This window comes from Schistocerca americana, chromosome 3, assembly GCF_021461395.2.
Source record: "Schistocerca americana isolate TAMUIC-IGC-003095 chromosome 3, iqSchAmer2.1, whole genome shotgun sequence".
NCBI lineage: Eukaryota > Metazoa > Arthropoda > Insecta > Orthoptera > Acrididae > Schistocerca > Schistocerca americana.
In genome coordinates this window covers 928,990,716-929,004,268 of record NC_060121.1, presented here as the reverse complement: position 1 = coordinate 929,004,268, position 13,553 = coordinate 928,990,716, and the positions used below count along the sequence as shown (strand labels likewise).

General features: G+C 39.6%; 1 protein-coding gene across 4 annotated transcripts in view; it reads left to right on the top strand.

Moving 5' to 3' along the window:
- LOC124607120 (heterochromatin protein 1-like) overlaps positions 1-13,553 on the top strand; it is a 135,642-nt gene that overhangs the window by 59,166 nt on the left and 62,923 nt on the right. For 2 of the 4 annotated variants that reach the window (XM_047139325.1, XM_047139322.1), the window contains exon 2: positions 3,044-3,343. The exons of 1 other annotated variant lie outside the window; for it this stretch is intronic. In XM_047139325.1, coding sequence (XP_046995281.1) covers positions 3,044-3,343 — 300 coding nt within the window. The remainder of the gene's footprint in view (positions 1-3,043; positions 3,344-13,553) is intronic. One more of the 4 variants, XM_047139323.1, reaches the window with a different exon arrangement.

The window sequence follows — 13,553 nt, the reverse complement described above, 5'->3', positions numbered from 1 at the left end:
TCTGTCGCCTTTATCGCTCTTTCACCCTCACACATAAATCGGTACAATAAAGTCAGGGCTTCGTGTTTTCTTATTAGGCTGATCCGTGAAAAGACAGACAAACAATTATGCTAATGGAGGATTCTGAGTAATTTCTCGAATTTCATTCGCTCTCTCTCTCTCTCTCTCTCTCTCTCTCTCTGTCCTTTATCTGTGTACAGTTTAACTATATTATTTACGTGAAATCAGCCTAGTAGAATCTCTGGTGGAGCCCTTCGTCTTAATATTCAGCGGCTGGCTTGCTAGAAAAGATCTTTACATTTGTTGTTATTATTATTAAGTGCTGCATTCAGTTGGGAAAATCGATCGTTTGAACAATTCGTTCAGTTTACGACAGATCTAAAATTTCAGATGTGGACGAAGCCTTTTTGGACGATTTCAAAAAACTCAGAGATTGCAGGCTCTCTTCGTCACAGCTGAAACTTCCCAATTAATTACAGGGCCCAGACAATCATCAATTATTCAGACAGAGAACTCATTCGTCATTCACTCTAGAATAAAATGGTCACAAACCTTATTTCTGAGAAAAATTGTATATTGAACCCATTTTCGTACATGTTCCGTTTTCTGTTGGTTCCAAGTCTCATGTAATTTTCTTGTACAGGGTTTTCTTTCTCTTTATATATCACGCTAGCGGCACAAACTTCCTAGCTCGCTTTAGCGCGAAGACGAGTAAATAAATCTCTTTTAGCAATCCGATAATCTTCCAACCGATACTTCCGAAGCTGTTCCTTTTTCCCACTATAATAACCATGGAGCATACATTTCTGTACCTCTGTTGTTCCAAAGAATAAACGTGCTAGAAAAATACCTTGGCGTCGACGAGCTGTCGGCGCATATATTACTAGAAAATCTGATCAGATACTTTTCAAATGTAAATACATGTGGATGATATGGTTGACCATTATTAATTATTGCGTGGTAAAGGGTAATTTTCCGTGGGGAGATTACACATAGCCTTGTATAGGAGTGAAATGTGAGTAATAAACGGTTCAGATATACAGAGAAAAACTTTTTAAATGTGGTCTTACTGAAGAATTCGGAAGATAAGATGCAGAGCTTGGGTACTGAATCAAATCAAGGCAAAAAGAAATTTATGGCACAGCTTGACTAAAAGAGATTGGTTGGAATAATGCATTCTAAGGCATGAAGGAATCAAATTTGCTAATGGGGAGAAGTGTGGTTTGAAACAATTGAAGGGCTGACAAAAGAATGTGCTAATCCACAACAGCATATTTTGAGTTATTGCTTGTTATATATTAGCTCACTTTGAAAGAGATGAACATACAGTATGATAAGACATTTAATGCAATATTATGAAAAGAATAGTTGCTACTCACCATATGGCGTAGGTGCTGAGTTGCAGTACACACAACAGAAAGACTGCGAGAAAGTGAGCTTTCAGTCAACAAGGCCATCGTCGGGTAGCTAGGTGCAGTTAGGAGGTTAGATGGTGGGGGTGGGGGGAGCAGAAAAGGAGATCAGTAAAAAGACTGTGGGTGTGTTGGTGGAATAGAGGGCTGTATAGAGATGGATGAGGGCAATGACTAACAAAGGTTTAGGCTAGTAGGGTTACGGGAACAGTGAGAGTTCCCACCTGCACAATTCTGAAAACCTGGTGTTGGTAGTAAGGATCCAGATGGCACAGGCTGTGAAGCAGTCATTGATATCAAGAACATTGAGTTGGGTGGACTTGTTCAGCAATGGTGTGTTGTTTCATGGCCACAGATTGTCAGTGACCATTCATGCGGACAGACAGCTTGTTCATTGTCATTCCCACATAGAATGCAGCACAGTGGTTGCAGCTTAGCTTGTAGATCAGATGATTGGTTTCACAGATAGTCCTGCATTTGATTAGGTAGGTGATGCTTGCGACTGGAGTAGGTAGTGGTGGGAAGAGATATGGGACAGGTTTTGCATCTAGGTCTATTACAGGGATATTAACCATGTGACAAGGGGTTGGGAGCAGCGATTGTATAGAGATGGGCAAGAATATTGTATAGGTTCTGTGGGTGCAGAATACCACTGTGGGAGGGGTGCTAAGGATAGTGGGTAGGATATCTTGGTACACTAGATAGGGATTTCTAGTGCGTGTGTGTGTGTGTGTGTGTGTGTGTGTGTGTGTGTGTTTACAGTTTACTTGACCAACTAATTCAGTTGCAGAGGAACATAAAGGCTTGGCACAGTAAGCAGCCAAAAGAATGTAGGTTGCAGTAATCACACAGAGAAAGAATTCAGGCCCTCTTGAGCCTTCTACATAATTAAGTGCTTCAGCATCAAAGAGTGCCCCTTCTGCAGACAGAAATGAAACATTAGTGAATAGTGTCACACCTCAGACATGGCCTCTCATAGAATTATTTTGTTCATATTCTCCCAGCAGCCTAATGTAAATATTATTTAAAGTCTGTTTAAGTACACCTTCTGTTCAAAGACTGGCTGTATTGCCCCAGCCCATCTCTTTTGCAGTCACAGCCTGATTAGAGCTGTTGGAGTCATTACTGCTTTTAGATTATTATTTATCTCGTTCATTAGTACTTATTATTTTGTGTTTCTGTTTGTTTCCAACACGACAGATTTTCTAGTTCTCTCTCCAATTTGTAATTTCAGTTGAGTGATATGGTACGTTGTTTAACACACTGGAATCTCATTCGGGAGTTGTAATTCTAATCCCCATCAGTTCCATTAAAATTTACATTTTCATGGTTTACTTAAGCCATGAAAAAGATTGCTGGGATTGTTTCTTTGATAACATGGCTCTCTGTTTTGCCTGTAATAACTTATCAACAGGATGCTAAACCTTAATCCTCTTTCGGTCTGTTTATACATGCACCAACTTTATCTACTTTTCTGAGGAAGCTAGCTTTGGTTTCTCAGTGTCAATTATAATAGTTATTGAATAAAAAGTTAAATAAGATTACTTTGAACTAATTTTTGTTTCTGTTACATTTAGTTGCAGATAGGGAAAAATCTTTCATTATGTTTTGTTGCTTTTGTTATTTTGCAGGTGGAAAAGATTGTAGACATGAAAGTGATCAGGGGAGTGAGAAAGTACAGAATTCGCTGGAAAGGATATGATTCAGGCAGTGACACATGGGAGATTGCAGACAATTTAAATTGTCCAAATGCTGTGAAAGAGTATTTAGATCAGAACTCGAGAAGTGAAGAGATTTCTGTTACCAATGGAAGGAAACGTGCCAGCAAAGTGGATGTGGTTTCTGAAGAAGCAGTCACTAACAACACACAGAACACTGAAAATGATACTTCTGCAAAGGATGAAGAAGAAAATATGGTTTGCACCCCTATTGTAAATACTAACAGGGAAACTACTCAGTATCTGCTTTCCCAAACATAAGAATTTTAAATTGGTTCTCTCTCTCTCTCTCTCTCTCTCTCTCCCTCTCTCCCTCCCCCCCTCCGCCCCCCACCGCTTCCCCCTCCCTATCCTCACTTCCACCTCATCTGTTCATCTGTCTAGTCATTTCCCTTCCCCAGTCATTTCTTTTATTTTTGTTTATTTATTTATTTGATTTTTTTTCTATATATTTTCATTGCAGAACATCTGTGTTTTATTTCATGTGTTGGGTGGATGCTTAGCCAGATGCAGATGTAATAAGCTGAGAATATTCATAACCAATGAAACCAATGGTTTTTGTGCACTGGGACACAAAGATAATCAGATAATGCTCATGGCTCTTCTCTGTGGAAGCTAATATAGCCTACTTTCAATATGTTAAAGAGTGTAAGTGTGGCAGCTGTTAACATTAAAAAAGAGATCGTATGTATAGAAGTCAGCAACTCTGACAAGTCAAATTTTAAAAGAACATTGTGTGATGCAGATACAATTACAGAATAGATCTGTGAAGACAAGATATGCTAAAGTGGAATTGTATACCACCTTAACTAATATATTTGACATGAACAATGCACTGGATGATAAAATTGTTGGAATCTCAGAACATAAGAAAGACATTGTCAGTCTCACATTATAGTATTTTGAGACAGTTAGGGTGCAATTAATCATCAGCTGTTTTGAACATTGTAATGTTCTCTGGTGTCTGTTACACCCATAAGTTTCCAATATCAACTTGAAAATTATATTTGAAATATTGCAGGCTCTGAACTGGTCCTGGCAAATGAAATTAAGATTAGTCTCCAAGTAACAAAAAAATATACTAGAAGTACACTACCTAGATCTGAAACTGGACTTCTTGAAAATTCTTAAACACAGTTCCTGCATCTCAGGGAAACTACTTTGAACAGTTAGAACAGGACCTGTGGGGAAACTGTCTAAAAATGAATTTAAAAAATAAACTCTGAGACTTCGGATTAAGTTAAGGAAACTGAATCATCATGTACTGTCTTCTTGTTTTCAGACACGATTTGTGGCATTTATTATTGTTTGTTTATTTTATATATAAATTTCAGTTTACTGTATATGTATATGTTAATGAAAAGAATCGCCGTGCTTGACTTAAACACGGAATTGCGTGGGAGAGTGAGGGAACAAATGTTCATCTTCCAGAGTAGGTGTGTCTTAAAATCATTTTGCTTTTCAGTATTAATGGTAAGAATATGATGGAGATCAGACTAGTGCTCGGTGCGATATTCATTTTTTCCCCATTCTTCTTCACCTCCGCCTTAGCTTACTGTATCAGTGTGTATATTAATTCCACCATTAGTTTTTTTATTTGCTTCCAGTAGGTGTAATAGCCGGTTATTATCTTTTCTCATTTTTTTTCTTTTTCAGCCATTAAATTTTCTTCATTTATCACGTTGTTATTGTTGTTGTTGTTGTTGTTGTTGTTGTGTCTTCAACATGAAGACTGGTTTAATGCTGCTCTCCAAGTTAGTCTCTCCTGTGCGAAACTCGCATGATTAATATATTTATAACTGTGCTACTAGTGTCAAAGTTTTATTTGTTGAACATATATTTACATTGAGTCCACTGCTGTTTTCAGTTATTATGCTTATTGCCCTTTTCTATTAGTTTAAAAACCATATTCATATTTTGTACATTTGATTCCAATAATAATCCCTAAGCTAAAGTGCAGATGCACATGACACGGAAGAAGAAAGTGATCAGAATTTGCGAATGCCATCTAGAACCTGTTGCTGGGGACGTAGAAGCACTCGGGCAAGGGGCTGTGCCTGTGTGGTGGTGCAGGTTGGTGGTGGTCTCTCATGTTATTTGTTGTGAAGATTATGAGCTTGTTACACAGAACTTACATACTTTTTTCCACTTTGAGAAGACTTTCTCTCACAATCATTTTTATATTATGATTTTATTTAAACTTACATTTACCATGTAAGAATTAACACTTTATACTGTTATATCATTAACTGTGGGGTTTGATTCCAACAATGAGGGCAGACATATATTCACATTCTGCATAGTATTTTACTATCACCCTTTTCCTTACTTTTTATACAGAATTTATGAAGAAGACATACTAAGAAGTCTTAACTGGTCATGATACAGTTTGTGTGACCTGAGACTGAGAATACAATAAAAAAATTTTGCTACACAAATCACTGTGCTTTCAAGTAGACCCCCTGCCTATAGTCTATTAAGTTATTTTGGGATTGACACTTTGGCAGGAACACATGGAGGTTTAGTACAAAGTTGTAAGATAAAACGTGCTCTGTGCAGGATGCGACATTCAATTAAACTCTCATCCAGAGGACCAGAGGTTGAACTGGCAACCATGTCATCTTCTGGAAAAACAGTGCCATGTTTTCATTTTAGGTCTATTTGTAGCAGCAAATTTTTAAGGCATTAAAGTTTGCAAAACTGCATTTTCTGACTGTATTACCGAACTTTTCTGTTATTGAAGTTAGGTGAACACATTCTGCAAATGAAAATTTCAGGATATATATTATTTTCATTGCGTCCAAACCAGAACTTTGTTCGAGCTCTTTAAACGGGATAATTTGTGTTAGTGTGACACACGATGCATTCCATGTGAAAAGTCAGCTGTCGCCTTTTTGGTTACATTTTGAAAAACAGAGCACTATTTATATAAATAACCTATTATTTCATTTCCTGACTGACTTTCTGCTTACCTGTACATTATTAAAATCATATCTGTTAACCAAGCGAGGAAACTTAAAAGTTTAGAAGAAAGAAGAATAGTGATACAAAGTACACTACTTCAGTATTGTTACTGTTGTAATACAAACAATGAGAGGGACGTCTTTCTTCCTTCCTTTTTACTAAATAAAATAAAGGGGAAAGAGGGGGAGGGGGGGCAGAGTTTCTGAGATGAACTTCATTCGGACCTGTTGCTAATAAGAACATTCCTATTAATACTAAAAAATTCAAAAAAATATAATTTTGCTTTATAGGTACTTACACCGAACACAACACATTCACCTGAATCCGCCTGTGTCTCTTTGTGTGATTTCAGTGGGAAAAAATGTACTAATATTACTCTTGTTAATGTTGTAATCATTTCCTATAGCTAATTAACTTTTTTAAATAGCTTCATTCTGGCATGATTTTTCCATGATGTGCTATGTATGATTGATAGCTTTCTTCCAACCTTCAGAGGTGACTTCCTGAACAGTGTGGTTGCCGAGTGCCTATATTGCAGACAATATATTTTGTTTCATTGTTGACAGAAATGTAGCATTTCCACAACAGTTCTATTGCACATGGAAATGGCAGTAACAAAGTGGCAGGCTAATGATTTTATATCAGTATCTTTTTGCCAGTTTGTAGATTTCCTGTGTGGGTAATCGTGGCTTATGGAAAGGTACCCGATTCACAGACTCCACCTTTTTAAATATGTTACATACTGTCACATTTCATCACTGAAGCCAATTCTGTCCTTATGTTTTGACATGGTGGGCACCTCGTTAGCAACAAAATGGGTGTTAGCATTATGAAGAACAGTGGTTGACGGTATGAACCATAACATGCAAACAATTTATCTTCACTGATATATAAAGAGCTCAGATGGAATCCCAGTTCTAAGCAAAGAAGGGAAAGCAGAAAGGTGGAAGGAGTATATAGAAGGTCTATACAAGGGTGATGTTCTTGAGGACAATATTATGGAAATGGAAGAGGATGTAGATGAAGATGAAATGGGAGATATGATACTACGTGAAGAGTTTTACAGAGCACTGTAAGACCTAATGCAAAACAAGGCCCCGGGAATAGACAACATTCCATTAGAACTACTGATAGCCTTGGGAGAGCTAGCCCTGACAAAACTCTACCATCTGGTGAGCAAGATGTATGAGACAGGCAAAATACCCTCAGACTTAAAGAAGAATATAATAATTCCTATCCCAAAGAAAGCAGTGGTTGACAGACCTGAAAATTACCAAACTATCAGTTTAATAAGCCATGGCTGCAAAATACTAACATACATTCTTTTCAGACGAATGGAAAAACTGGTAGACGCCGACCTCAGGGAAGATCAGTTTGGGTTCTGTAGAAATGTTGGAACACGTGAGGCAATACTGACCCTACGACTTATCTTAGAAAATAGATTAAGGAAAGGCAAACCTACCTTTCAAGCATTTGTAGACGTAGAAAAAGCTTTTGACAATGTTGACTGGAATACTCTCTTTCAAATTCTGAAGGTGGCAGGGGTAAAATACAGGGAGCGAAAGGCTATTTACAATTTGTACAGAAACCAGATGGCAATTATGAGAATCGAGGGGCACGAAAGGAAGCAGTGGTTGGGAAGGGAGTGAGATAGGGTTGTAGCCTCTCCCCGATGTTATTCAATCTGTATATTGAGCAAGCAGTAAAGGAAACAAAAGAAAAATTCAGAGTAGGAATTCAAATCCATGGAGAAGAAATAAAAACTTTGAGGTTCGCCAGTGACATTGTAATTCTGTCAGAGACAGCAAAGGACCTGGAAGAGCAGCTGAACGGAATGGACAGTGTCTTGAAAGGAAGATATAAGATGAACATCAACAAAAGCAAAGTGAGGATAATGGAATGTAGTCGAATTAAATTGGGTGATGCTGAGGGTATTAGATTAGGAAATGAGACGCTTAAAGTAGTAAATGAGTTTTGCTATTTGAGGAGCAAAATAACTGATGACGGTCGAAGTAGAGAGGATATAAAATGTAGACTGGCAATGGCAAGGAAACCGTTTCTGAAGAAGAGAAATTTGTTAACATCAATCATAGATTTAAGTGTCAAGAAGTCTTTTCTGAAAGTATTTGTATGGAGTCTAGCCGTGTATGTAAGTGAAATGTGGACAATAAATAGTTTGTACAAAAAGGGAATAGAAGCTTTCGAAATGTGGTGCTACAGAAGAATGCTGAAGATTACGTGGGTAGATCACGTAACTAATGAGGAGGTATTGAATAGAATTGGGGAGAAGAGAAATTTGTGGCACAACTTGACTAGAAGAAGGGATAGGTTAGTAGGGAATATTCTGAGGCATCAAGGGATCACCAATTTAGTATTGGAGGGCAGTGCAGAGGGTAAAAATCTTAGAGGGAGACCAAGAGATGAATACACTAAACAGATTCGGAAGGATGTAGGTTGCAGTACGTATTGGGAGATGAAGAAGCTTGCACAGGATAGAGTAGCATGTAGAGCTGCATCAAACCAGTCTCTGGACTGAAGACAACAACAACATGTAACAAATAATATTAACAACAGATAAAATATAACATCACAAATATAAGAAATTAAAAACAAAATCTATGTGTGCAACGAACTGTACGGCAGGGCTGCAGCCCACCTGGAACTGCAGAACAGTGCAGATGGGAAGTAGTGTAGTATCTATGGGGTGACTGGCAACTGCAGGTGGTTGCTGCGACCGCAGGTCTCGTGAGATTAATGAAGGTTGAGCCTTTCTCTTAAACCTTACCCCCACAACTTTTCTCTTAGCTGTCAATCCTAAAGTAATTTTGAACAGACTAAAGTCTGTGCCACATGGAAGTGTTACAGAAATGCTGTGCGAGCTAAAATGAGAATCCTTAGACGGAAGGAGATGATCTTTTCACAAAATTCTGTTGAAGGTTAGAGAATCAGTGTTTTATAAAAATTCTGCTGTCTCAGCTGTTGGTAGCTTTTACACCTGTAAGCTATTATTTTTCCCTCACTCAGTTTGTGAGTGGAACAGGAAGGGAATAGGTGACAGGGGTACAAAGTCTGCTCAGTCATGCACTGTGCAATAGCTTGTAAATTGTATATGTAGATGGTGATGTACAGTACTCAAAGTTATTCAGGTAATGTGGGTTAGAAGATGCACGAATAATCAAAAAAACATGACTGATTGAGATATTTTCAAACATGTATTCCAGACGATGTCTTGTAGCTGGTTGCAGGTGGTGGCACACACTAGAAAGGGTAGTAGCGATGCTGCCGCTATGGCAGCTGACATCTGTATGTGCTCGGGCACCCACTGCTCCCCCTAGTGGCTGGCATCACATGCTGCAGGTCCGGTCCCTGAATGCTTCTTCTTCTTCTTCATTTTCTCTTTTAACTCATGAATAATCTGTAAAGCAGACAGTCCGCACAAGAATAATCAGGAGCAATGTGTATTTCCAGTACAAGATCCGATGACATCCCAGTCATATAACCTGTCAACTATTCAGTTCACTGTGATGAAAAAAGTGCTGTTCTCCAGTACTGCAGTTATTCCTAATTCAGTTTTGTAGTCTTCTTTTGAAAACCATTTTATTTGCCAAGATCGCTGCTTAAACACAATTACCGGATTACTAGTTTTGGCAGTATTTATTACCATTCTGAGATCCATTAAACTGTAGAATGGTAGCTACATGATACAATGCCTATACCACTGTGTCACATGAGTACTATACAATATGCATAAAAGAGTTGAGGAATTTCAATGACATGCCAATCTTCTGTCGTAAAGTACATAGAACTTTGAACATAAACAAGACAGAGGCATGCCACATCTTGGCACTTAGTGGTATAAAGCCATGTTGACTGCAACACAATAATTCTGTGCAAGTGTATGACTTAGTGCGAAAATCACTCCATCCTGCCGTGTTGAACAAAGGACCTCGGTACAGGATACAGTGTCACTGGCCTGCAGGGGCAAGCCTGCAGTAGTAGAGTGTATCCACACAAGGCAGGCAGCAGCTAATCAGGCCCAAGTGTGAACCATGGACCACAAGCAGGTTTCCTGAAGTCTGTAGAATTAAGCCAGCTAGTAGTCCCCCAACTGGGAGGCACCCATTTGGCACCCAGTGGCATCAGTCTTTAGCCAGTAGTTCCACTACTAGCAAAGGTGGTGTTCAGTAGTAGCACCTAAATGGCGTATTTCATGTCAATGACTGGTGTGGAGTACCTCTTGTAGCCGGTGGTGTTCAGTAGTAGCACCTAAATGGCGTATTTCATGTCGATGACTGGTGTGGAGTACCTCTTGTAGCCGGTGGTGTTCAGTAGTAGCACCTAAATGGCGTATTTCATGTCGATGACTGGTGTGGAGTACCTCTTGTAGCCGGTGGTGTTCAGTAGTAGCACCTAAATGGCGTGGAATACCTCTTGTAGCCAAGCCATCACTCTTCATCACTTATGACAAGGAAGTAGACCAGAGTGGAAAAGTGGTAATCCTGGTCACCATTCATATAGTCTGCTTCTGTACTTCAGCAGTGTTGTAGCACCAGCAGATGTAATCGAAGTTAAATTTGTGGTAACTTGTCCCACTGTGACGCCCAGGAATCAGTTCTTGCTTGTCGGCACAGTTCACTTGTAGCTTCTTACGAAAGTATGCACTGCTAACTTACATCTGCTTCCCTTCTCTAAGGCTTCTGGTTTCAGACTATGGTGACATTCCTGCTTAACCGGCCATTTGTTTTCAGCCACCAAGAGAAAGAGGCTGTGGAGGAGCAGCATCTCCTCCGCCCTAATCTTCAGAAGATCCAGTCCACCAAATTGCAGACTGTCAATACATCTGAAGTTAACTTGGAAGCACATCTTACATTTTGAGAGATAGGGGTGCATTTAATAAGTAATGCAACACACTTTTTTCTGAAAGGAGGCTGGTTTTATTCGGATTCCAATACAAAAATTATTCCCCACTCTTTTGATTACAAAACCCTATTTTTCAACATAATCTCCATTCAGGGTGATGGCCACAGTGGTTGACATCAGAGCTAACATCTCGCTGCATCATTAACCTTCCTGTCGTACATGTACTGCTTCCCTTGGAGTGCAAACATCATTAGGTCAAAGAGTTGGGTGTCAGAAGGTGCAAGATCCAGACTGTAGGGTAGATGAGGAAGAACGGTCCATTGAAGTTTTGTGAGCTCCTTTCAGATGCACAGATTTGTGCAAGGCCTTGCATTGTCAAGGAGTAGTAGTAGTAGTATGTTCATATTTTTGTGCCGATGAACACGATGAAGTCGTTTCTTCCATTTCCAGAGTAGCACAATACACTTCAGAGTTGATCAATGCAGTAGGAGGGAGGACATCAAACAGAACCCTTCAGTGTCTGAGAAGACAGTTGCCACGACTTTAGTGGGTGAGGTTACAGGTTTGAACGTCTTCACTGGAGGAGAGATGGTGTGGCACCACTCCATGTGCTGCTGTTTTGTTTCTGCTTCAAAGTGATAAAACTGTGTTTCATCGCTGGTGACAATGTTTGAGAAAAAATTGTCACAATCAGCAGTTCCTCACAAATGATCCTCCATTGCTCTTTATGGTCTTCTTTTAGGCAAGGAGGAACCCAGCAGGTACACACCTTTGTGTATCCCTACTAGTGGAAGAGTGTCAGCACTGCCAATAGAGACAAACAGTTGTGCAGCAATGTGTTTGATTGTGATCCATCAGTCACCCCGAATGAGTGTGTCTTCATGTTTCAACATTGCAGGAGTCAATGGTCTGTGTGGCTGGCCAACACACAGGAGATAAAATAGATTTGCGCAGCCTTGTTGCGATGATGACAGACGCCTTGTTCTGTGGCTCACTGCCTTTTTTTCACTGCCAGGTCTCTGCAGACATTCTGAACGCACCAGTGAATATTTACAGTACTCTGATTATCCAAAAAAGAAACTCAGTCACAACTCTCTCAAGCTGTAGGGGCTGAAGCAGGAATATTCCATGATGTCCCACTACAAATTCCACATTTATTTTCAACTGAAATTGGCTGAGAAAAAAAGTGTCTTACTACTTATAACGCCCCTTGTAAGTACATTCCTTCAGGGGTTTCATTGACTGTATACGTAAGAACTACAGTTGATGTCCAAGAAGGCTTAGGTATTGAAGTCGTGCCCTCGCCCGACTGTCGAGGCACACTGAGTAAGTGGAATCAATCTTTTTCAACTAAATCAAGGGAGAAGGTAGATGGATCAGTGTTTATTAATAATAGTTGTACATTTGATATATCAATAAACATTGAACCACTTACTTCCTCCCATGATTTAATTTGGAAACAATGTTATTCCATGTTCTGTTGTCAATGTACAAAACAATATCAAAGACTCCCTGCCTCAACAATATATATCGCTCGCAGTGAGGGTACAACTTTGTTATCCAAAGGTTCTTGGAAATTAGCAAACTACTCGTAAATGGTGACTCACCCATTCAGTATTTGTTGTAAAATGGGTTCAGGTGAGCAGACAGTTATCTGCCTTGGACAGATATAGCCTGCATCAAACAAAAGTCAAAACCAAGATTGTATCTGAGGCTGAAACACTTATTGCCACAACTCCGTGGTGGTGATCACTACAGTATTGCTGCAGATGGTGAAGCATTTCCTCTGCACTGATGCATCCTGTCTGTGATGTTAAAAGCTCGTCCAGAGAGATAAGGAGATTAGGTTATCTAGTACTATTGTGGTAGATGAGATTTTGGGAAGGGAGCAAATCTAGATGGTTGTGCGTCCAGTAAACCTAAGAACAAGTAATATTAACAGTTGCAGCTACTGTTGCGGTAGGTGGGAGATGAAAAGTTGGGCCCGAAATGACGGAAGTTGGTGCTGTTCAATAATATACCACTGCCACACATCTCCCAATTGCCCATACCATTAGGTTGTTCTCTCTCATAGCAGCTCGCAGTAACTACTAGTGGTTGGTACATGGAATATAATGCTGCATCCCAGCACTCTTAAAATATGGTTGCAGTGCCAAGAACTCTCACAGGCATCTTTCCATTTCTGTGCCTCACATTCTCCTGGTGTAGTCTGAATCACTTGAGGTGGGCATGTAGTGACTTGTTCCTTAAATGCCAGTTCTCCATAGTGGTAGCTGTTTTTTACATAAACTGTTCATTCTGTCATTAGCGTGCTGTTCAACACTCCCTGTTCTAGGTTCATTGGCTGTGTGGAGTGCCATTCTGTTAGAGCATTATTACCTTCCACCAGTCCCTTCACCTGACGTGAATTGAATTCTCAGTACTATCTGTATATCTCATCTAATACCTACTTCTTCTCAACCTCAAGGATTGATTCTGAGGACACTACTTCCAGCCTCTTGCTGCATTTATCACTTCCCACGTCTTGTATGCTAGTTTACATCATTGCAACAGCAGAGGCGCAGCACTTCCAAGATTATTATGATACACCACAATGTCA